General features: G+C 40.7%; 1 protein-coding gene across 7 annotated transcripts in view; it reads left to right on the forward strand.

Moving 5' to 3' along the window:
- FBXW7 (F-box and WD repeat domain containing 7) overlaps positions 1-25,214 on the forward strand; it is a 296,926-nt gene that overhangs the window by 225,933 nt on the left and 45,779 nt on the right. Inside the window, exon 1 of one of the 7 annotated variants that reach the window (XM_054029540.1) lies at positions 22,775-23,066. The exons of the other annotated variants lie outside the window; for them this stretch is intronic. Within the exon in view, the coding sequence (XP_053885515.1) occupies positions 22,806-23,066 (261 nt within the window). The 5' untranslated portion in view covers positions 22,775-22,805. Of the gene's footprint in view, positions 1-22,774; positions 23,067-25,214 lie in introns of those variants that run through there. 7 annotated transcript variants of the gene reach the window in all.

Consider the following 25,214-nt stretch of genomic DNA (forward strand, 5'->3'; position numbering starts at 1 on the left):
CCATATGAGCTTGCAGTTACATTTCTGTGCAAAGTAGCACATTTGCTCCATTTGTCTCCTTATGCTATACTATGCTGGCAATAGCCAGAAGATCCATCTAGGTGCCGCTGTAGCCCTGAGACCTGTCTGTTCCTCAAATGGGGGACATTTGTTTGAGAGGACTCTTGATCATACTTAGAACAGTAGCACTGATGAGGATTCTAAAGTGTAAACCTAGTTTATTGGCTTGGCTTTTAACAAACTATCACCTGGTATCTAAAATGGTTTAGATTTTAGAAAAGTTCTTTTCATTTTTCATTTTAGACAGGACAACTTGAGTCCAGTGAGACTGTCTGACTATTCCAAAGTTAATTCTCCACTAGACTAAGTCAAAGGATGACACTATATCATGGTTTTCAGAATCATTAAATACCTGACAGACTTTCTGCAGCTGCCTTGATCCCATACGGTCCAAATATACCTTATCCCATGTAGGTACACAGAAAGATCCTACATTTCTTGTAAAAATAATTGAGGATATGCCAGATGACCTCACAAATATTAGAGCCATTGTTCCAATCCTACATACCAGAAAATTTAGGGATTTATTCAATGTGATTGTAAATCAATCTGGAGGTGATCATTTTCCCCCTAGATTTAGAATAGTTCAAATGGCATATAACCAAAAGAAGGCTTAGAATGGAGTCCACCAGAAGTCATTTTAGGAACCAGCGTAAGGGATTTCCTTGTATCAGTCAAGCTGTTGAATACTTATCAACATATTCTAAGGGCTGGTCCACACTAACCCCCCAGTTCGAACTAAGATATGCAACTTCAGCTACGTGAATAACGAAGCTGAAGTCGAAGTACTTTAGTTCGAACTACAAGGTACTTACCGCGGGTCCACATGCGGCAGGCAGGCTCCCCCGTCGACTCCGCGTACTCCTCTCATGGAGCAGGAGTACCGGCGTCGACGGTGAGCACTTCTGGGATCGATTTATCGTGTCTAGACAAGACGCGATAAATCGATCCCAGAAGATCGATTGCTTACCGCCGAACCCAGAGGTAAGTATAGACGTACCCAAAGAGACCAGTGTCACCAGAGGTATCAGAGACTAAAGCAAGAAGAGTCCCCTTCCATATTTGCAGCCACTTGTCATTGTTATTTTACATGTTCTAAAAATGTGCCTGTCTACCCCATAAGCACCAATACAATAGAATACATACAACATTTACAAAACACGATAGACCAAGGGGAAAAATGTATGCTCTAAACTTAGTCTGTTGCATGATATTGCACAACACTTGTAGCACTTCAAGCATGATTCACTTCTGTTCACTGTCGACGCGAAAATCATGTTGGCAATTTGCTAGCAAGAAGTGTGTTTTAACTTTGTTCTGGTTAACTTAGTTTGAATTCATTTGTCAGGAGAGTTAATGAGCTTACAGCACTGTACTAAAGACTGCCTTTCTTAATTTTTAATAAGGGAAATTATATGGTTCTTCAAACATGATTTGTCATTCCCTGAATTTTCTATTTTCTTTTGAATCAGGTACTCCCCCATTATTGACTATGGTCTAATAAGGGACAAAGGTCAAAAATTTCAAATTTGAGTGCAGAGAGTGAAATTAATGGGAATAAAGATCCTCAACATCTCTGAAAATCAGATCGCTTATTTAAATACCTAAATGTGGATTTAGGTAGCTAAATTTAGAGTCCCAAGTTTGAACAATTTGGGAGAACATGCAGAGCATCTGGTTTTCAGATCATTTGTTTATTCTCTGGGTGGCATGTGGACTAAATGTAGACAATGTTGACTAAATGTCTCAAACAATGAATCTGTGAAGTCTGTAATGGTGACAGGACTTGTCCTTCTAAACATCTTATCTTATTCCACTTTCCTTTTGTCAACTTTTTGAACAGAGTGGTGAGATGTTTTGCTAAAGAAATTCATACAGCAGCCAACCTTATTATCTGTTTTACTTGAGAGCCCTAGTCATGGATCTGTCAGGTACTATATAAAGGCAGAACAGAAAGACTATCCCTGCCCCAAAGAGCTTACAATCAAACAAGTATCAGACAACAGATGGATACAGGGAGAAAAAGACCGGGGAGTACAAGGATTCAGTGAGACCACATTGATCAGTATAATAGGTGGCGGTCGCAGCACACCAACTGCTGTAAGTTTTATAGGCAGAGTTTAAAGGAGGGTTGTGAAGGAAGATAATGGAGGTATTTGTAGGCATTTATGGGCAGGGCCGGTGCAACCACTAGGCGAACCAGGCGGTCGTCTAGGGCGCCAAGTGGTTGGGGGCGCCAAAAAGCGCACTCAGGGGAGGCGGTGGAGTAGAGGTGAGCTGGGGCAAGGGGGGGCGCGGGGAGGGCTGCCTGCAGAAAGTAACGGGGGAGGGGGGGCGTGCAGGGGAACCGCTCCCCGTCCCAGCTCACCTCCGCTCTGCCTTCTCCCCTGAGCATGCTGCCCCCACTCTAATTCTCCTCCGCTCCCAGGCTTGCAGCGCCAAACAGCTGATTGGCACTGCAAGCCTGGGAGGCAGGAGAAATGGAGCGGCGCCGGCGTGCTCAGGGGAGAAGGCGGAGTGGAGGTGAGCTGGGGTGGGGGGGCTGTCCAGGTGGAGGGGAGGCGGGGAGCTGCCGTGGGGGGCGGGAGGGTTGCTGTGGGGAGCTCCCCGGCTCTTCCCCATATAGATTGCATTTGTCAAGGTCAGAGAACGGGATGATGCTGTAATTGAGATGTGAAATGATGGGAGCTGGGATGAGAGTTTTAGCAGTGGATAGATAGAAAAGGCTGCTACAGAAATTATGCAGAAAGAATCTTCAGGATTTGGACAAAGCCAGGATGTGAGGATCTAGAGCAGGGGTAGGCAACCTATGGCACGCGTGCCGAAGGCGGCACGCGAGCTGATTTTCACTGGCACTCACACTGCCTGGGTCCTGGCCACTGGTCTGGGGGCCTCTGCATTTTAATTTAATTTTAAATGAAGCTTCTTAAACATTTTAAAAACCTTATTTACTTTACATACAACAATAGTTTAGTTATATATTATAGACTTATAGAAAGAGACCTTCTAAAAACGTTAAAATGTATTACTGGCACGCAAAACCTTAAATTAGAGTGAATAAATGAAGACTCAGCACACCACCTCTGAAAGGTTGCCGACCCCTGATCTAGAGAGAGGTTTGAGTGGAAGATGACACTCAGGTTGCTGGCCTGAGTGACCGATAGGATGGTGGAGTTATCCACAAATATTAAGAAAGGAGGTCTGGAGAGAGCTTCAGGTGAGGACTAAGAGGTCTGTTTAGCCCTGTTGAGCTTGAACTGGTGACTAGACATCCATAGGGAGCTGTGGATTCTTTAACAGGTTACTAACCTAGTGGATGGGGGGGGGGGGGGAAGCCGTAAATGTAATATATTTTGATTTTAGTATGGCTTTTGACACAATCTGACATGACATGCCCATGAGCAAATTAGGGAAATATGGTTTAGATAGGGGTGGCCAACTTGAGCCTGAGAAGGAGCCAGAATTTACCGACGTACATTGCCAAAGAGCCACAGTAGTACATCAGCAGCCCCCCATCAGCTCCACTCCCACCCTTCCCTCCCCACACCTCCCAATCAGCTGGTTTGTGGCATGCAGGAGGCTCTGTGGGAGGAGCGAGGCCATGGCAGGCTCAGGGGAGGGAAGGGGTGGAGTGGGGGCAGAGCCAGGGGTTAAACAGTAAGCACCCCCCCACACATTTGAAAGTTGTCACTTGTAGCTCCAGCCCCAGATCCACATATTAACTTCTGAAGAGCCGCATGTGGCTCTGGAGCCACAGGTTGGTCACCCTTGTTCTAGAGGAAATTACTATAAGGTGGGAGCACAACTGGTTAAAAGACCATACTCAAAGAGTAGTTATCAGTGGTTTGCTGCCAAACTGGGAGGGTGCATCTAGTAGGGTCCCGCCAGGTTCATTCCTTTTTTCAGTACTATTCAATATGTTCATTAATGACTTGGATAATGGAGTGGAGAGTATGCTTATAAAATCTGCAGATGAAACCAAGATGGGAAGGGTTGCAAGAACTTTGCAGGATAAAATTAGAATTCAAAATAACCCTGACAAATTGAAGAATTGGTCTGATATCAACCAGATGAAATTCAGTAAAGATAAGTGCAAAGTTCTTCACTTAGAGAAGGGAAAATCAAATGTCCAACTATAAAACGGAGAATAACTGGCCAGGTGGTAGTACTGCCGAAAAGGATCGGGGGGTTATAGTGGATTTCAAATTGAATGACTCAACAATGTGATGCAATTGAGAAAAAGATTGATGTCATCCTGGGGTGTATTAACAGGAGTGCTGTATCTAAGACACAGGCAGGGTAATTGTCATACTCTACTTGGTACTAGTGAGGCCTTAACTGAAGTACTAGGTCCAGTTCTGGGGTCATATTTCAGGAAAGATGTGGACAAATGTGGAGAGCAACAAAAATGAGAAAAGATTTAGAAAACCTGACCCATGAGGAAAGGTTGAAAAAACAGCATGTTTAGTCTTGAGAAGAGATGACTTGGAGGGTGGGGACCTGATAACTCTTCAGACATGTTAAGGGGTGTGATAAAAGAGGACTGTGATGAATTGTCTCCATGTCCACTGAAGGTAGGACAAAACATAATGGGTTTAATTTGAAGAAAGGGGGATTTAGGTTAGATATTAGGAAAACCTTTCTAGCTCTAAGGATAGTTAAGCATTGGAATAGGTTTTCAAAGGAGGCTGTGGAATTCCCACAATTGGAGCTTTTTAAGAACAGGTTAGACAACAACCTGTCAGGGATGGTCTAGGTTTACTCAATCTTGCCACAGTATAGGGGGCTGGACTTGATGACTTCTCAAGGTCCCGTCCAGCCCTATATGTCTATGATTCTGTGTCAGGGACAGACCAAGATTTTAGTTTTTGACAGAAGAAGAAATGTCCGCAATAGAGAGGTAAATCTTCAGGTAAGAATGCCCAGACATAAGGTGCAGAGGGAGAAAAGAAGTGAACCAAGGACAAAGTCCTGTGGAGTCCCACAGAAAGTTTGGGGGAGGGGATGAGGCGGATCTGTCAAGGACATGCTGAAGGAGTGATTAGAGAGGTGGGAGGAGAACCAACAGAGGACAGAGTCATTGAAGCCAATGGAGGACAAGATTTCAATAAGAGCCTGTTCATGGCTGCCAGGTCAAGGAGGATGAAGATTGAGTACTGGTTCTGAGCTTTGGCTAAGAAGAGATAATTAGAAAGTTGGTGGGAGCAGTTTAAGTGAAGTACAAGGGATGGAAGCTGAATTGCAGAGGGTCTGAGATGGAATTGGAGGAGAGGAACTCTAGATAGCGATTGGAGATAGTACATTTAATGAGCTGATCAATGAAAGAGAGAGGGGATGGTAGTTGAAGAAGCAAGTAGGGTCAAGGGTTGGGCAGGTTTAAGAAAGGAGAGAATGAAGTATGCTTGTATACCAGAGCAAAATGAGAGGTTGAAGAGAAAGGAAAGTGAGGGATGAGGGTGAGCACAAAAATCAGGAGATGGAGGAAAATGTTTCCAGAGATACAGAAGAGGATTTGAATGTGACTTGTGCTGGCTAGAGAATGGGGGAGTTCAGAATGGAGACAGAAAGAGGAGCAGCAGGCAGAGGATAGGAACTGACTCTTACACTCTTCCCTCCTTTCGTTGAGTATCACTGCCTGGAGAATGTGACATGCAGCACAATACCCTCTCTCTTCCTTTCCTATTTTTAACTGATGAGGGGATTGGTAAACAGATTCCATCAGTGCTAAATTAGTATATTGGTGCAACATTACATTAAAAACTTTTTTCACTATCTGTAGGTCTTCTACACTTTAATCTGGCTAGTTGAGATTTGTTGGAGTATCTCTGGCATTGCTGTAAAGGTAGTTGCTTGAGCATACTCATAGCTTACTTGCTTTAATTGTTGCTTGAATAAAGAGAATAAATTAGATAACATTTGACACCGCTACCTGTTGTGCTCTTTATATAAACTATATTTTTATGCAGTTGAAAATGGATTTGAAAGAATAGTTTGTAATAGTTTTGTCTTTTCTAGAGTTTTAAACATAATTTAAGTTGCAAGGGGCAAAGTATTCCTAAGTAGTCTGACACAGTGGTAGGTCAGACTGTCCTCAGATGTTTTAATTTGTAGTATCTCGTTGGGGGTTTTTTTTTTGTTTGTTTGTTTTGGTAAATCAGCAATATAAGTGACTCAAATTCACTTAAGTAACTGGATTAAAGAAATACTAAGAAGTGTAATGTTATGCAGCATTTTAAAACAATGTTTGCTATCTAATTTTGTGGTTACAAAATGAACAGAACGGTAAACCAAATATTGCTGAAATCTTTAATTTACTTTATCCTGTCTATGGGAAAAAAAAAAACTGTAGGCTTTCAGAAAACAGGAATATAGGTACTTGACTCACTGTTTATTCAACATTGAATGGATTTTGTTTAGGAAAAGTATCAATTGCTTAGCTTTCAGCTGGTGAGTTTTTAGAACTAGTGGAGAAATGGTTAAATATGTAATGCCTGTGGATGTAAAAAGGCTGCAACATGCAGTTTTTCTCTGGTAGAATCCATCTCTTTGAGAGATTTACTTCATGGTATTAATGTTTTTAATTGAATAAAGGAACATTACTTTTTCTTGATCAAAATGGTTTCCCAATACAGACAACAAAAAGCTACTGATATTTAGCAAATTTTCTGTATCTTTTATTGAGGTAGGACTTTTTGAAACTTTCTTTTAATGCTAAAATAACACCTGCAAAGGGGCCATTTGTTCGAGACTGGTCCTGTTCTCTTAGAAGTCTCTCTTTTCAATATCTATTCTGAGAGTTGAATGGACTAGAGCATTCATCTCCATTCTTACTTATTTAACGCTACATTTCAGTGCAAAAATCAATTAACAATCCTGTCCTCATTCTAGATTGTAAAATACTTTCCCTTGATAGTGTCCTGTTCCCTCCCTTGTATAGACAGAAAAGTCTGAGAGACTATTTCCTGACTCAAGGCACTGGTTTGCAGATGACTTTCATTTAGATTGGACAGGTTCACTAGCTTGCCAACTCCAATTGCAGCCCTTCTTGATGTGAAATTGCACAGCAGAAGGTTAATGACAATGGGTTAGAGAGGCTTCAAAAGGTTTCGTATGACCCCAGCATGCTTGGCATTCCTTTCTGCTGTGTAAAGATTGGGAATTGTCTCCCCACGGTCCAAAGAGCACATTTAGGGCAGGGAACCTAGCTCTGTGGTAGGTTTCTCCTCTGCCCTTGCAGAGAGGAGAAGATTGCTATGGCAATAAATCAGGAAGATCATAGGCATATGGAAGAAAACTAATTCCCTCCTCCATACTATAGTGTATGTATGCATTTTCAGAGGGAAAAAGGAGGCAGGTGAAGTATATGTAGTATACCATATCATGTATTAACAGTCAAATTAAAGTTAATGGTTACAATCAGCCAGAGATTCTAAAGCAAGAGAGGGGGAAATTAGTATTTATGAAAAAAATTGTTCTGGGGCATTTTATACGTGCTAAACTGCTCTTGTCCTAATATGCACAGACATGTTGCATAAAGATATTTTAAGAAAGTGTGTATGTTCTATTTAAATATGTACAAAATTAATTCTAAGTAGCACTGTGCATTTAATTTAAAAAGGGAGCCGAGTTAATGAACGGCTTCAGGACTTACAGAGAGTAAAGATGTTTACATTTTATTCTCTGTTCTCCTGCAGACTTATGGTGACTATTTGGACATCTCACTTGTCCTCAGTTTCCCTCTAGGGATAACAGTATATTTCCCAGGAGATTAATATTTATAAAGCCTCGTCTTAAGATAGAAAATGGGGGGAGGGATGATAGCACTGCCTATTCTTAAGGTTGCCTGCCACTTCCCATTTAAGACTCTATTTTCAGTTGCTTATAACTTTAACAAACTTTTACCATTCAGGTTCAAATTTTCAATAACAAGTGTTTGTCTCAGATTAACATGTTTTGGAAATGTCAATTTCAACATGCTTTGGAGGATGTACTTGAACTTTGGCAGAGTGGTGGCTTTTTTTTATCAAGGATGTGCAGTGTAACATCCCCATGAAAATCCCCCCCAATTTGGCAAAGTTATAAGCCTTTCCAAAAATCACAAGTTTGCACATGCTCAGTAGAGACTTCAGAGATTTTAGCAACTGAAATCTGTATAAAGATCCCATCCTCACTGAGCATCCTCGAGTCTTTCTTAGTTCCCAATGCTGACCAGACTGCACATGCACCATCCCCACATAGCGAATGAGCATGCTCCATCCCTTCTCGGTTGTTACATGAGATAGGGTTGCACATGCACCATCGCTACAGAGCATCTGAGCAAAGTTGGACCTCCCCTGTATTGGAACTGTCAGCATGGAGTCTGTTTCTGCTATGCTTTTGGTGACCACCCCCATGCTGGCACCCAGGCAGCATGAAGGAGGAAGATGCCTGATTTCAATTCAGAGATGAAGAAAGCTGGACTGTGAGGGGAAGCAAAGGAGTAGTTTGGGACAAGGAGTCTGATGAGGCTGAGACTGGATAAGGGAGAAAAACTGAGAACGCTTAGGCAAGAAGACTGGAAAAGGGAGCCTAGGTTAGGACTGTGAGTTAGCAGGGAGAGTGAGCAGGGGTGGATTGATTGGGGAGGCTGATAATGGGATCTAAAGGGTGGTGAGAGGAAGTTGGAAACTATTGGGCAATGAGACTGGGACTAGAACCTGGGGTGGGGAGTTGGAACGGTTGGACAAGGAACCTAGGACTGGGAGGCGGGTCAGGGGAGACTGAGACTGGGGGCCAGTGAGGAAAATGGGAGGACACAGATCAGATGGGGAGCTGGGGAAGAGAGTCTATTGTCTGGACAAGGAGACTGAGACTAGGAACCAGTTGTGGGGATCAGGGTGAGGAGGGATGGGATACAGATCTAACAAGGAGTTGCAGTGCAGGAGAACTGGGACTGGCTGGACAAAGAGATTGGTACAAAGAGCTAGGAAGGGAAAGAGATGGAAAAGGAATCAGGAAGCAGGTAGGAAGAGAGACTGATATTGGATGAGGTTCCATAGAGGGAGACTAGGACTGAAAACCATTGGGTAGAGCGCAGGAAAAGAGATCAGATGAGAAGCTGGAAGGAGGTACTGGTACTGGCTGGGGAAGAAGACTTCAGCTTGGTGATGGGGAGGAGTTTGTGGTTCCAAGAGTGAGCCAGGAGGGAGACTGACTGTCTGGGCAAGGAGACTGGGGATGAGAAGCCTGAGGTGTGGAGGATGGGACCGGGGAGGCAAGTAGATTGGGATTGGGACTAAGAACTGGGGTGGGAAAAGAGTCAGAACAGGTATGAGTTGGAGGGGACAGGTAAGAAAGAGTCCGGCTTGGCAGGAATGGGCAGAAGGGTCTGTGATCACTAGAGCACACTCCTCTGCAGGGCCTGGATTGGAACCCAAGTTTCCTGAATATCACCATTGCTCTGCTGTCAGGAAATATCTGTGACACCCACTGACAGTGTCTCTCTCATCCCCCTTTAGTGCTGATGCATATAGAGGATGACAACATACTATTGCTGTCAGTTACTCCATTTGCTCAACTGTCGGAGGTCTGAGTAGTGGAATTGAAGATTGCAACCCCGCTGATGACCCATGTGGGTGTCAATATGATGCCACATGATGGAATTTTGTTTTTTCAGTTTGCTTTTTTAAAAACCTAGGAAATTACACACAAAAAACAACATTAAAAAACATTATTAAAGTTGCAAAGACCAGCATGCATAAGTTAGGAAATGCCAGACATAGGGTTATCTTAATTTAGCCCCCTTGTGCATATGCATTACAATTAGGTTTGGTGGAATTTGATTTTTAAATAATTTTGATGGCTAATATTGATATTTATTTTCACAGTGACACAAAATTATAGGGTTAAAGCTTTTTTTCATTTTTTATCAACTTAAAATTTCACAGGTATGAAAAATTATGAGGGGAGGTCAGACAATAATTATTTAGAGACAGTAGACAGATTCAAAAATTTAAAGGTTTATAACCATTCAAACACAAATTGTCAACATCACAGGTTAATATATACACAGTAAATATTCTTAAATCAAACTCTGATAAGTTCTCAAGCAGCATTTTTCTTTGCCTATGTATACATGGAAATTTTTTTTGTCAGTTTGTGTGCTGAAATCAATGTTTACCCACATTTACTGATAAAAATATAATTCTTTGAAGCCTAATTATGGTGCTGTCTTTATATGATCACATTTGCCACATTGAGAGCACAAGATGGGTTGTTTAGTGAAGGAGGCAGTTGTTCATAGGGCTGCTCCTTCATTTGCTGCAGAAGATGGAAGATGTGTAGTGAATGAGGCAGGGGATTGCTATAAGACAAAGGAGGGTCTCACAGTTAAGCTAGTTGAATGCTGCCCTGGAGGACTGGATTCTATCTCTGCTTCTGCCACAGAGTTCCTATGTCATAGGCAGGTCACTTAAATCAAACTTTTGACAGGTAGTCACTAATTGTGTGCCCCTCACTTTTTGGGTGTCCAACTTGATACCCTGGGGTCTGAGTTGCAGAAATGCTGAGCATTCACAAATGCAACTGAAGTCAGTGGGAATTGTGATTGAATATATAAAATGCTATATAATGCTAAGTAAGCTGAAAATCAGGCCCTAGGCATCTTAAATTTAAGGACCCAGAATTAGCAGACTCTTTTGACCTTTGTCTCTGTGCCTTAGCAACCCATGTATAAAATGGGGATAATACTGTCCCTTCATCTCACAGGGGTGTTAAGAAGATAAATTAATTTGTTTGTGAAGCACTGAGATATAGGGATAAGTGCCATGGAGAAACTCATGAGGAAGTTAATAATTCTGACTTCAGATCATGATTTGAATAGTGTGCAGTTAAATAAGACATGGGGGCACCCACTGAACAATGAGCATAAAACAAAATATTGACCAGCTGCTCATTAAGTGAGCACTGTCTATCCTGTGAACTGAATGAGGCTGGGATTCTGTTGATAAAAAAAAGTATGTGATCATATAATCAAATACTTAAAATTCTGGCATTTCCTAACTTCTGTGTGCTTGACTTTGCAATCTTAATAATGTTCTTTTAATGAAGGTTTTTTTTTTATTATTAATAGTGCAAAAGTTCAGTCTTTGTACCCATTTAATCCTTGGTTGTGCCTCAGCTGAGATTCCTGGCTCAATCTCCAGTCTCTTGTTCTATGAACTCTAACCCCACCACTCATCCTCTCTACATCCCTAGTATTGGAGAGATTGGGAGAGGAACAATTTTATAAATTTAGGGTTTAACTTGTATTTCCAAACAATCCACATACATTACAGTACAGGAACTGTTAGCAAACATTTTAAATGGAGCACTGGTATCTTCTATAGTTTGAGGTTGCTGGAGTGTTTCTTATTCTAATCAACTGGAAATAGGAATTCATATTTTTCCAACACATTCATCTTTCAGGCTGCAATTTGCAGACAGGCCTTATTTCTGCTCAAGCGTGATATTTTTTTTTTTTTTTTAAGTCTGAGCAAAAACAGTTGAGCCACTTGTGTTCAAGGAGAAAATATACTTTTCCCCGTAAATACAAATTCTTGTGACTTTTTGTAAATTAGCTCTATAACTGAAATATGGATCCAGAAAGCTGTAATTTGGCAGAGAAATAATCTTCATTGAGTGTTTGGGTCACAATCAGTGTTGATTTGGCAAAGTTATAAACCTTTGGAAAAAGTCACACAGTAAGGTTTAATAGGGGAATCACAGATGCATGTTGTTCCCATTGAAGTCAGATTTCAGAGTAACAGCCGTGTTAGTCTGTATCCGCAAAAAGAAGAACAGGAGTACTTGTGGCACCTTAGAGACTAACAAATTTATTAGAGCATAAGCTTTCGTGGACTACAGCCCACTTCTTCGGATGCATATAGAATGGAACATATAATGAGGAGATATGTGTGTATATATATCTCCTCATTATATGTTCCATTCTATATGCATCCGAAGAAGTGGGCTGTAGTCCACGAAAGCTTATGCTCTAATAAATTTGTTAGTCTCTAAGGTGCCACAAGTACTCCTGTTCTTCTTTTTGCGGATACAGACTAACACGGCTGTTACTCTGAAACTTGTCATTATGCAAGGCACTGCATTTAGCCGTATGGAATGGAAATCCATCAACCTCATGAAAAAACTCGTACAGATACAGACAGACATCATCTTCCTTTCCAAATGCAAGCAGATGGACATCATACCAAAAGGACTAAAGGTAAAAAATCCATTACAATCTACATATCACACAGACTATGCTGAGAGACTGTGTCACACACTCTCAAAGAAACTGCGAAACCACCTGATCAGCATCCTATACAGCAAACAGGGAAAGATTAAGAATGAGCTCTCAGAACTGGATACTCTCATAAGAAACCAACCTTCCACACAAACTTCCTCATGGATAGACTTTACAAAAACTAGACAAGCCATTTACAAGACAAACTTTGCCTCTCTACAAAGGAAAAAGGACACTAAACTATCTAAACTGCTACATGCCACAAGCAGCCACAACAGTAGTTCCCTTAACCCACCCAGCAATATTGTTAATCTTTCCAGCTATACTCTTAGCCCAGCAGAAGAGTCTGTCCTATCTCGGGGCCTCTCCTTTTGTCCCTCCAGACCCATGAATATGATACAGTTCTGCGGTGACCTAGAATCCTACTTTCGACGTCTCCGACTCAAAGAATATTTCCAACATACCTCTGAACAGCATACTAACCCACAGAATCCTCCCTACCAGCACTACAAAGAAAAGGATTCTGCATGGACTCCTCCGGACGGTCGAAACAACAGACTGGATTTCTACATAGATTGCTTCCGTCGACGTGCAAAGGCTGAAATTGTGGAAAAGCAACATCACTTGCCACATAACCTCAGCCATGCTGAACACAACGCCATCTACAGCCTCAGAAACAACCCTGACATCATAATCAAAAAGGCTGACAAAGGAGGTGCTGTCGTCATCATGAATAAATTGGAATATGACCAGGAGGCTGCTAGACAGCTCTCTAACACTACATTCTACAGGCCATTATCCTCTGATCCCACTGAGGATTACCTAAAGAAACTACACCATCTGCTAAAAAAACTCCCTGACAAAGCACAGGAACAAATCCGTACAGACACATGCCTAGAACCCCGACCAGGGGTATTCTATTTGCTACCCAAGATCCATAAACCTGGATATCCTGGACGCCCCATCATCTCAGGCATTGGCACCCTAACATCAGGCTTGTCTGGTTATGTAGACTCTGTCCTAAGACCCTATGCTACCAGCACTCCCAGCTATCTTCGAGACACCACTGACTTCCTGAGGAAACTACAATCCATCGGTGATCTTCCAGAAAACACCATCCTGGCCACTATGGACGTAGAAGCCCTCTACACCAATATTCCACACAAAGATGGACTACAAGCTATCAGGAACAGTATCCCTGATAATGTCACAGCTAACCTGGTGGCTGAACTTTGTGATTTTGTCCTCACCCACAACTATTTCACATTTGGGGACAATATATACCTTCAAGTCAGCAGCACTGCTATGGGTACCCGCATGGCCCCACAATATGCCAACATTTTTATGGCTGACTTAGAACAACGCTTCCTTAGCTCTCGTCCGCTAACGCCCATACTCTACTTGCGCTACATTGATGACATCTTCATCATCTGGACCCATGGAAAAGAAGCCCTTGAGGAATTTCACCATGATTTTAATAATTTCCATCCCACCATCAACCTCAGCCTAGATCAATCCACACAAGCGGTCCATTTCCTGGACACTACTGTGCTAATAAGCGATGGTCACATCAATACCACCCTATACCGGAAACCTACTGACCGCTACACTTACCTACATGCCTCCAGCTTCCATCCAGGACACACCACACGATCCATTGTCTACAGCCAAGCTCTAAGATATAACCGCATTTGCTCCAATCCCTTGGATAGAGACAAGCACCTACAAGATCTCTATCAAGCATTCTTAAAACTACAATACCCACCTGCTGAAGTGAAAAAACAGATTGACAGAGCCAGGCGAGTACCCAGAAGTCACCTCCTACAAGACAGGCCCAACAAAGAAAATAACAGAACACCACTAGCTGTCACCTTCAGCCCCCAACTAAAACCTCTCCAGCGCATCATCAGAGATCTACAACCTATCCTGAAAGATGATCCTTTACTCTCACAGATCTTGGGAGACAGACCTGTCCTCGCTTACAGACAACCCCCCAACCTAAAGCAAATACTCACCAGCAACCACACATCACTGAACAAAACCACTAACCCAGGAACCTATCCTTGTAACAAACCCCGATGCCAACTCTGTCCACATATCTATTCAAGTGACATCATCATAGGACCTAATCACATCAGCCATACCATCAGGGGCTCGTTCACCTGCACATCTACCAATGTGATATATGCCATCATGTGCCAGCAATGCCCCTCTGCCATGTACATTGGCCAAACCGGACAGTCTCTACGCAAAAGAATTAATGGACACAAATCTGACATCAGGAATCAAAATACTCAAAAACCAGTGGGAGAACACTTTAACCTGTCTGGTCATTCAGTGACAGACCTGCGGGTGGCTATATTACAACAGAAAAACTTCAAAAACAGACTCCAAAGAGAGACTGCAGAGCTAGAATTGATATGCAAACTAGACACAATCAACTCCGGTTTGAATAAGGACTGGGAATGGCTGAGCCATTACAAACGTTGACTATCTCCCCTTGTAAGTACTCTCACACTTCTTATCACACTGTCTGTACTCGGCTAGCTTGATTATCACTTCAAAAGTTTTTTTTGTTTTTTGTTTTTTTTTCTCTTAATTAATTGGCCTCTCAGAGTTGGTAAGACAACTCCCACCTGCTCTCTGTATGTGTGTATATATATCTCCTCATTATATGTTCCATTCTATATGCATCCGAAGAAGTGGGCTGTAGTCCACGAAAGCTTATGCTCTAATAAATTTGTTAGTCTCTAAGGTGCCACAAGTACTCCTGTTCTTCTTATTGAAGTCAGAGGAATACATATGCTTTTATTCAAGGGCAATTTGATCCCAGTTTTTTAACAATGATAATTGTATTTTTAAAAAGGATCAGTCAGCAAATTCAGCTGGACATTTAAAACATTTCAAAATGTATGCAAGGGGTTAGAACCTGGCCCTGGGCTCTGTCATCTTTGCAATGCCTTTGAAGGGCAGCCAGGGATTACTCTGACAGAGAGGGAATCCCTGGGTGGTTGATGGCGATACACAATCCACTTCCCCTACCTGTAGCTTGGATGTAGGGATCCAGGAGGGGAGTGCTAAGAGCAGGGCCAGAATGCATTGCACTGTGGTAATCTCAGCTAAAGGACAGTGTGGAATTCTGTCTCCTGCAATTTAGAGCAGAGGGTCATGGGGAAGCAAAGGTGGCACAGAGCCTCTCTCCCTGGAGACAGATGTCCTACACTGACCATAGGTCACCTAAACCTGGGAACTGACTCAGGGTTTGTGCTGTGAGTGAAGGAGGACTCGGTTAGCTCTGCCGCTGTTGAATAATAAAGCAAATTTAAAGTTGCCAAAAGTCACCATAGAATTTTAATGCTAATTGTATAGTACCTTAGTGAGACTGTCACAGGGTCTCTCCACTCAGAAAATGTTCCTACAACCAAAACTAGAATGTTCTTTCTATGGTGTAATGTTTTACTGTAATCTCTGTCCTTCTGGGGATTATATAACTCTGTGGGTGATTTGTGTAATTCAATCTAGTCTTTCATTAGAAGTAATAGACAGTCTTAATTACAACATGCCACATAACAAAATGTTAAAGGTTCTAGAAATGTTGCCAACAGGAAAAGGATTGGACAATGTGAATTTTGATTAATTAAGAGAGCTGGCAGTACTGACTGGGAAATAAGATTTTGTGTCTGCTGGAAACTGTGTAATTTTGGTGTAGAAATTTTTCCATTTGTTGTGAATTGTAATAATTAAGTGGTTTTTAAAAAGTTGTCTTCTAAGATAGAAAAAGTTTGCTGATGTTGAGTACATATGAATTGTGAAATATAGATATTTACTTAACTAATGTGGAGGGAAGATTGATTAACTAGGCCTCAGAATAATGGGTCTTTCTAGAGAATGGAAACTCACAATTGGTTTTGAAGACTATTACATGTCAGGCAAAGATGAAAATGGGTATTATATGTTTGTTCTCTCTCCTACCACCCTAGCAGCCGAAAAGTAGGTGTGTTTCGCCACCCCTTGACCTTACCTGGTGCCACCTAGGGGGCCGCTCAAAGATTCATGGATTCATAGGATTGAGCCAGATCTGGGAACTTTGTTGCACAACACCTGATGCAGTGCCATAATTCATAGTCACTCTGGCTGGCACAACAATCCCTAGTAGACTATGTGTGTGTGTATGTTTCCTGTCTTCCTCAAAAAGGAAGGGAACTAGATTGCCAGATACAGTGGTCACCATTAAAACATTTGCATCTTACAATTCTTAGTTTTCCATATATTTTCCCCATATAATTAGAATAAGTAGTATGACACCCTATATTTAGACTAAATAATATCTGCGAAACTAAGTTTCCATTGTGTGATAACTATTGGCAAATGGTGACTCTTTGGGCTAATATAATGGTCATGATTCAAGTAAAGAAATTAACAGGTAAAGCAAGTTTTGTGGGGGAGGGGGAGTTTTATCAGAGAATGATTGGCAATCATGCATAGTGGGGGAAAGTAATCATCAGTAATGTATCCGAAGAGAAGAAAATAGAAAAGTAAAATAGAAACACAGAACTTCACTTTAACCTCTAAGAAAACTGCTAATGATTACATGAACCCATTTTGTTGAAAAGTACATCCACCTAGGCTATAAGGTCAAGCTTGTAATCTTTAGTAAATGGGTAGAGCTTGTCCATGTTGATCAATTTTCTCTGTTGTGGCTGAGAACTTACTACTCCCAGAGTGAGTTAGCAGATTTATAGGGAGAGGCAAATCCATGGTTTTAAGTGGCTCCATTGTGCAATTTTTGAATCCACATAGCAGTAGTATCCTCTGCTTGTTTTCACCCTGACAGTACAGGTGCTAACTTATTTCCCATAGTTGTTTATTCCTTTAACAGCTATCTTAAATCTTCCATGTATATCCGGCATGTGCCTTTTTTCTTTCTCATGAGATATATTAGAGTAGGAGGAGTTAAGTCTCCTGAGACACATGCAACTTTGTTCACATCTGACGTATGATGTCAGCTCAGGACCACTTTGTTTTCATAAAATACACAGCACTGCAGCTTAATGGATAAATAGTATAAATGCCAAGATTTGATGGGCAGACTTTAAGATGATTAGTAAGGCTAGTTTAGTTGGGAGATACTAAAAAGAAGTAAAGTATCGGAGGGGTAGCCGTGTTAGTCTGGATCTGTAAAAGCAGCAGAGAGTCCTGTGGCACCTTATAGACTAACAGACGTATTGGAGCATAAGCTTTCGTGGGTGAATACCCACTTCGTCAGATGCATCATGTTCCAATACATCTGTTAATCTATAAGGTGCCACAGGACACTCTGCTGCTTTTAAAAGAAGTAAAGTTGTGTAAGGACTCAAAGTACTTGTTCATGAAAGCCACAGAGAACTACACGGAAATCACAGCTAGATAAGAAAATGTACGTTTTGGGATAGAAGCTATGCCTTCCTCTGTGTTTGGGAAGATCCTAGTACACTTTGAGTCCTATTGCAGTCTAAATAATGATACATAAGAAAGCAAAAAAGTTGAAATACCAAATTGATATTTGTGAAGAAGTTGAAGGAGCCCAGATGAAGTCTGCCCTTTTGAGGATATGCACCATTGTTTATACCAGACTAACCTTTGTACTGTTTTTGGCTACAGAACAAAAGGAATAGTTTCCCCTCAATTCAGCTTGGTCTTGGCATTTTTCTACTGAGTGGTCGTGTGCCTCGTCAGCTCTCATTGTAGCCAATGGGAGTTGCAGGTGACTATCTCCTAGGTTCATTCCTTAAAGTGCACTGCATCTGTTCTTTCAAATGCTCTGCTGAAAAGTTTAATACCAACCAATCTGGCAGAAGCCAGAATCCACTTCATGCAAGAGTTTTCTTTCCATGCTCCAGAGTTGTTGCCCCTGCATCTGGCTGAGAACTTGACCTGGCTCAGAACTAGAAAAGGGAGGCTGGCAGATTTTTTGAGTGGATTTTATTACCATGGCCTTATATTTTTCCATTAGGCCACCGCATCAGGCTATGACCACTCTAAGAAAAACATACAAAGGAGAAGGAGATGTAGCATAGAGGGAGCTGGAGATTTGAAAGAATTCTCCTTAGTGAGATATTTAAAAAAAAAATCAACTACCTCATTTGTTTATTTTTTCCCTCCATCTTGTTAAATATCCCTCTGAAAGGATCATCCTATCTTCCCAATGGTGGTCGCCACTGTCACAGTTCAGGGCCACTACAGCTGTATGTCCTTTTAGTGGTTCAGCAAGGGCATCCACTTTCAATTTCAAGCTCCTTTGCTGTTGCCTTTCTAGGTGGAGACCCAAGTGTCTCTCCATCTGACAGGAGTATTCCCAGGCTACCCAGTTCCCTGCCTTCACTATGTATTTTCTAGCAAAAATATTCTGCCTAAACAGATCTGCTTGCTTTCTCTTCAGAGACTGATAATTTATATCTGCAGAAATCAGTTAACACAGAGCTCTTTCTAAGCAAGCCTACTTTATTCTTAAGGTAAAAAGCATTACAGAAAAAACATACTTAAAACCTTAAAAGAACCTACACGCATGCTAATAAGTTTACGAGGCATCACCCCACCTTAGGGTTGTTGTTTTTTTTGTGGTTACAAGTTCATCAGAGTTCATCACACACTTACTTAGGCCAAGTCTTTCCAATCCTTCCGTAAGGATTGAGGCCCTCCAAGACAAACCTGTCCGTTTGCTAGACCAGGGGAAAAGCCTGGGTCAGCTTAAAACCCAGGCTTTTATCCAAAAGTTGTAGGGGGGTTCTGTTATGGTTTGGGGTTTAGTTTGTTGGTTGTTTTTTTTTTTCTCTGTTGATCTTGGAGAATCCACTTTGAATTAATACATATGTATACCTCCATGGGGGAAGGGTGGCTTCAAAAATGGATAACAGAGGAAGTTCATTAGCATCCTCTCCTTCCTACTAAAGAAGGTCCATACAATGCCACAACACCACATATACATTTCATTTTAATACAATGTACCCTAAAGTTATTAACCCTAAATTCAATAAGATTTAGCTTAATTCCGTACAATTTATCTTAATTCCATACGATTTGTTCAGGATATTTTCAGTTTTTATAACCATATCCAGCTTAGTTTGTCCTCTAGAATATTGAAACAGTTTAGGGTCTGTCTGCTTAGACTTTTCCTTTTGCTGGGAAACTGCCATTTTGCATGGATAGTTTCTTCGTTTACTTCCTTTCAAGTGACGACACGCTCTTTTTGGAGAGCCTCAGTTGAATGTATTTTTGCCAGGCTTAGCATTCTCAGATTGTTCAGCCTACAGCTCAAAGATGTTAATTACCTTCTTTAACCTAGGCTCAAAGAATTCCACTGGGAAAATTCTTTCCTGGGAATCCATGGCAAACTTGATTTACTTTGATTTGTAGAATTCCCATTTTGCCACAGACTTCGGGCAAGTCATTTTAATCTCTGCCTCAGTTCCCATCTGTAAAATGAGGATGATGCTTTTCCATTTAATGGGTGTTGAGAATAAATCAGTGAATACTTGGGAGACACCTAGATATACAGTTTAGGGGCTATATCAATACATACATAGAAGATGGACAATAACAGGATGCTGTTCTGGCACTGCATGTCTTTTCTGAGGCAGAACTTCTGTGGTACATGGAGCAGGCAAGCAGAGCTTTGCTCCTTGACTGACATCTCTGAAGTGAGGTTTTTACTCACGAAAGCTTATGCCCAAATAAATCTGTTAGTCTTTAAGGTGCCACCAGACTCTTTGTTGTTTTTGTAGATACAGACTAACACGGCTACCCCCTGATACTATCTCTAAACTTTCTTACCCTCTGTACAGCAGGAGGAGCAACAAAAGAATTGTTCAGGAGTTCTAGAATCATTCTCCTGAGAGGAAGCTGGAAGCTACCTCATCTCTTTCGGCCAGGTGTGTGTGTGGGGGGGGGGGGGGCAAAAGACTCCCAATTTATCAGATCTCTTCTAACTTTAACTGATAGGAAAAATGGAAATTCCAAGCAGGCTCAAGGGAAAGGTCTCTCCTAAAAATTCCAGTGACATCCCCTTGGGTTGTCATCCTACTCCTGGGGAGAAGTAAGATTCTCATCTAGGCATTGCCCCTGGATTTTGCACTGCATCCCAAAATGTCTGTAATGCACTTTGGCTAACGGACATCTAATGAACTTTTGATTATACAGTTCTCCTTAATGGTTACAGAAACCCACATTTCTCACAAACTGGAAAAAATATGTTTTGTACATCCTTCCTGTGCCAATGTTGGTGCACGGGATGGAAACCAGTCCATTCCATTCTTCTCTGTCACTTGCTGCTGCTTCCTTGAGATTGGCTCTTCTGCCCTCCCTGCAAATGGTTCTTCTTAACATTTCTCTTGGATACCCTCATTTCTTCACAATAGTTGGTTTTCACCTGACAGTTTCGTGTGGAAATCTGTATGTTGGCATTCAGAGTACATGCCCCAAATACATCCAGAGCGTCCTTCTCATTCTGATGGAAAGAACTGGTTGGTGGTATTTCAGATCTCTTCGTTGGTGCTGAAATCTTTGCAGTCAATGTTCAGAATCTTTCATAGGCACTTATTTTGGAAGGCGTCTAGTTTTCTGTCTGTTTTAGTAGATTTCCAACTCTTGCCGCCATATATTAGCCCCGAGATTGTTTAAATTGAAAATTCTCAGTTTTGTTCTAGTGCTGTATATCTTTGATTGCCATACTACGTTGAGTTGCCTGTCCTATCGTTAACATCTCATTTCCTCTTAAGGTCTCCTTTGGTTAATATGGTGCCGCCCAGGTAGATGAACTGTTCTACTTTCTTGGTATTTTTGCCTTCTAATGTGATGTTACTGGGTTTCAGTAATGTTTGTTCTAGCATAATTAATTTTCAGCCTCATTTGGCTTGCTATTTTTGTCTGTCTGTCTCTTTTGAAGGGTGTCTCTGGATAGCACAGTATCATCAGCAAAGTTGCTATACCAGTGTTTGCGTTGCTAATACAGGTCTTCATTATCTACGGCAATGCCAAACAACAACGGAGATAAAATGCAGCCCTGTTCCATGCCAGCATCCACATTGAACCACTCTGTTGTCTGGTTGTTCACCCACACAGAATACTTTGCATCTCTGTACATGGCCTTGATGATATTGACAATTTTAACTGGGATTCCACAGGATTGAAAAATATTCCATAATATATGTAAGTGCAAGCTATCAAATGCCATTTGAAAATCAAAATATTTGATGAAGAAGGGAGCTTGCCATTCTATACATTTTTGTATGATGGACCGTTAGTGTAAATATCTACTCTACATGGGATGTCTTGGGCCTGAATTCACCCTGTTCTTCTCAAAGGTTTGCATCCTCTGCCTCTCTCATCCTGTGCAGAAGGCTTTCCCTAGAGCAGAGAGTAGTATAGCTCCTCTCCAGTTGTTACAGTCACACTTTTTCTTATAATGATTCCATGTTTTCACTGGTCAGGTGTGGTCTCTTCTTCCCAAACTTTTTTGACCAGCTGTATCAATTTTGTTAGGATAGTTGTATCAAGTAATTGTAAAACAAAAAACTTTGTTTGGAAAATTGTGTGTGAAACATTCAAAGCTTTCCTTAAGATTTTTCTAAGTGTGAGAGAGAAACCATCAAACGATTTGTGTGTGGACACCAGCAGCAGATATTGAAGCTTTTTAATGTTTGGGGGGGTTCATATAACTTCAACTAATTTTGAAAATAGGGAGATTTTCTGGGAAGAGGATGTACAGAATATTAAAGGTGCACTGGGAGGACTGCCTTCCAAGGAAAACCTGGACATACTCTGAATTTTACAGATTAGCCACAACAGTAATAAATATTTTAATCCGTATTACATAATTTTCTATTTTAAAAGTTGCAAGTGTTAAATTCGCCAAACCAGTTTATTGTGTAGCAAACAGAATATTTCAAACATCTTTTTGGCAAATAATATATTTCAAATTATTTTAAAATTAACTGCACTTTTTAAGTACTAATTTGTGTCCACTGAAAGTCCAGTTAACTGGCCGAGGGCTACACTGTAAGTGTAATTAGTGGCAATGAGCTTGCTTGCTTCAGCTGGAAAAATCTGAAGCATGCTGCACTTTCAAATATAAAAAAATGGTTTGATAACATTCCACCAGCCTCCAAGGCTACTTTAAAAAATGTTTTATTTTTCAAAGAAAAGATGAAGACAAGTTTGAGGAGGGGAATGTTGGTGTGGGGGCTATTTAATTTCCTGTTCAAGTCCTTCCTGTACTCTGTGCTTACAGGCTCCCCGGAGCTGAGCACCATATAATTGATGTGCAGCCTGCATTGCTGAAGGTTGGACTGCACCATTCCGTGAACGAGGGAAGATGTAATCTGATCCTCTGCTGCTACGGGAGGAATCTGTTAAGTCAAGGCTTTGACAGGCCATAGTCTCCTCCAATAATCTTCCCCCTCTCTCTCATTATTCCCTCAAGTTCTACTCCAGCAAGCTGCATGTATGTATGTGTCCTGAGAAGCGGTTTGATACTGAGCTTCATTTGCCTTTACAGTGTGGAGTTTTGTTGCTGGTTCTGCTGCCTAATCTTCCTTTTCTGACGTGCCCGAGCATGTCCACATTAGAGTCTGTGACATACCTACCTGAAAAAGGTTTATATTGTCAGAGACTACCAAGCAGTCGGACACTCGGGGGCACAGAATCACTGAAGGGGAAAAATACAGAAAACATGGGTTTCTACGGCACTTTAAAAATGATTTTTTACAAAGTAAGTAATCTGTTTTTTCTTGTTTGAGAGAGTATGTCTGTCTGTCTGTGTTAAGGAAGAAAAAAATCTGTATCATCAGAGATGGCTGCAGTATCTTCTCTTTTTGGTGGGTGGCTGGATGCCTGGCATTCTATTCTACACGATGAACGAAGGCAAATAATGAAATGGCTAAATGAGATGCGAAAAGCTTTTATTTTAGGAATCTGAATAAGAAGTGAAATGTTGATCTGAGAATTTACCTTCAAATAAACTGCTTGACTTTCAAAATGCAGCTCATCTATATGTTAACCTGAAAGCACTTTATGCATAACTGTTCTTTAGTAAATCTTCTTTCTGTACCTTACCATTTCTCTCAGGCTTATTTTATTTTAATTTTGCTGTGAATGTACAAAAAGGTGGAAGTAATGGTGTTGATATTTACATGTAATGCAGTGAGCTGTAGAAGACTTTGATACCACTCTGTGTTTCTGGTAATGATGCAGAATACAGTTTGATATTTTGACTGCAAGATCAGTTATTTCAGTAAATCAACACTGTCTAAAGGACTCTAGTACCTATATTCACAGAGAATTATTTCACAAGGATGTTTGCTTGGGTATTTCTGATACAAGTTTTCAGTTGCATAAAAATCATCTTGAAGTCTAAAATTTATCACTAGAACAGTCTTCTGGAAACAAAGTTTTATCTTAGTATGGTAAATGCAATTGTGTCAATGAATTTACTTGGCATCCTGTGAAGTGCTGAAAGCACATATATGTCACTAAGCTGATAAGAACAGATGAAAAAGTTTGTTAAAATAATTGAGAAAACAGGAAATTGGAGATGTCATTATTAGGTAAATATAGGACTGCATGTTGATTTGAATATTTTCTATGCTCTTGTAGAAGGATAAATGAATATATCTGCTTATACTGTTGCTGGTATTATATTTCTTATACCTAACAATTTTTGCTTTTGAAAAAGTAAATCTCTTTTTTTTTGAGAGAGAGGAAACTAGAAGATAAATATAAGCATTGGTGTGAGGATATTCTCTCAGGAAAATCAGTTTAATTTTTAACTGAGATTAAAAACTTCCTATAACATTAAAATACTTCCTTAAGATTCCTACTATAAGATTTCTCTAGTATGGTGTTATACTAAAACAAATGAGATTTATGCCTCCAGTGGTTTTGCTGTCTTGCTCCTGTACAATGATAAAAGATGGTCTCCATTATTCTCAGTGTTGATTAGAACAATTTGGGGGGCAGTGGGGGAGGGTGGGTCGGGTTGGTTCTTGCATTTGGGATTTGTTATGTGTTTTTTGGTTTGTTTGTTGTTCTGTTTAATGTGTTTATGGTGACATGGTTATTGTGTCCCACATGAGGTATGGGCAAGAAAACAAGGTTTAGCTATAAGGCAAGCTGTTTTTCTTTTTTAATGAGTATGTATAACCTTAGTAGTCCTTTTTTTTAATTACTAATGGAACAAAATACAAAAGCTTTATTGAATGTTTATTAAGTGACATGTAAATGTCTGAGTATTTTGAAGGAAAATGTTTCTCATGCAAACATTTTTTATAGCTATACAGAATCCAATTCATTTTAGGAGGGAAGACTGGTACAATAAATGGTTGCATCCAATCATAAAGATGAAATTATAACATCTGCAACATTTTAAAAAACAGAGAACCACTTAGCATTATATAACCTAGATATCAACTTAAAACCATTCATTTTAACACATTAAATTAGAGAAGCTAAAAACCCTCACAAATATTTAAGGTCCAAATTGATACACAGGTAATTTATACATTCTGCAGCTAATAGCTGTTGTTGCTCTACTAATGGATAAAATGTTTTCCCTACAATAAAAACACATCTTTATTTGGCATAAAATGACTTCTTAGTTGAGTCCAAAAATCTGTGGTTGAAGATTACCAGCATATGCAGCAAGTAATCCCTATTTGTTTGGCTGGATGAACATGCCTTTCACTGGTTTCCATCTCTTTGGTAATTTTTGCAGACTTGCTTCTCCTTTTAACGGCTGCCCTGCTCATTATTTGTTTTTTGATCGTATCTAATTGTGGGTAACATTCTAGGCTAGATTTATTCTTCTTCATTCTACCCCTTTTTGTAAAAATGTCAGTGTCCTCTTTAAAACGAAATGACT

The sequence above is a fragment of the Malaclemys terrapin genome, chromosome 5, assembly GCF_027887155.1.
Source record: "Malaclemys terrapin pileata isolate rMalTer1 chromosome 5, rMalTer1.hap1, whole genome shotgun sequence".
NCBI classification, from domain to species: domain Eukaryota; kingdom Metazoa; phylum Chordata; order Testudines; family Emydidae; genus Malaclemys; species Malaclemys terrapin.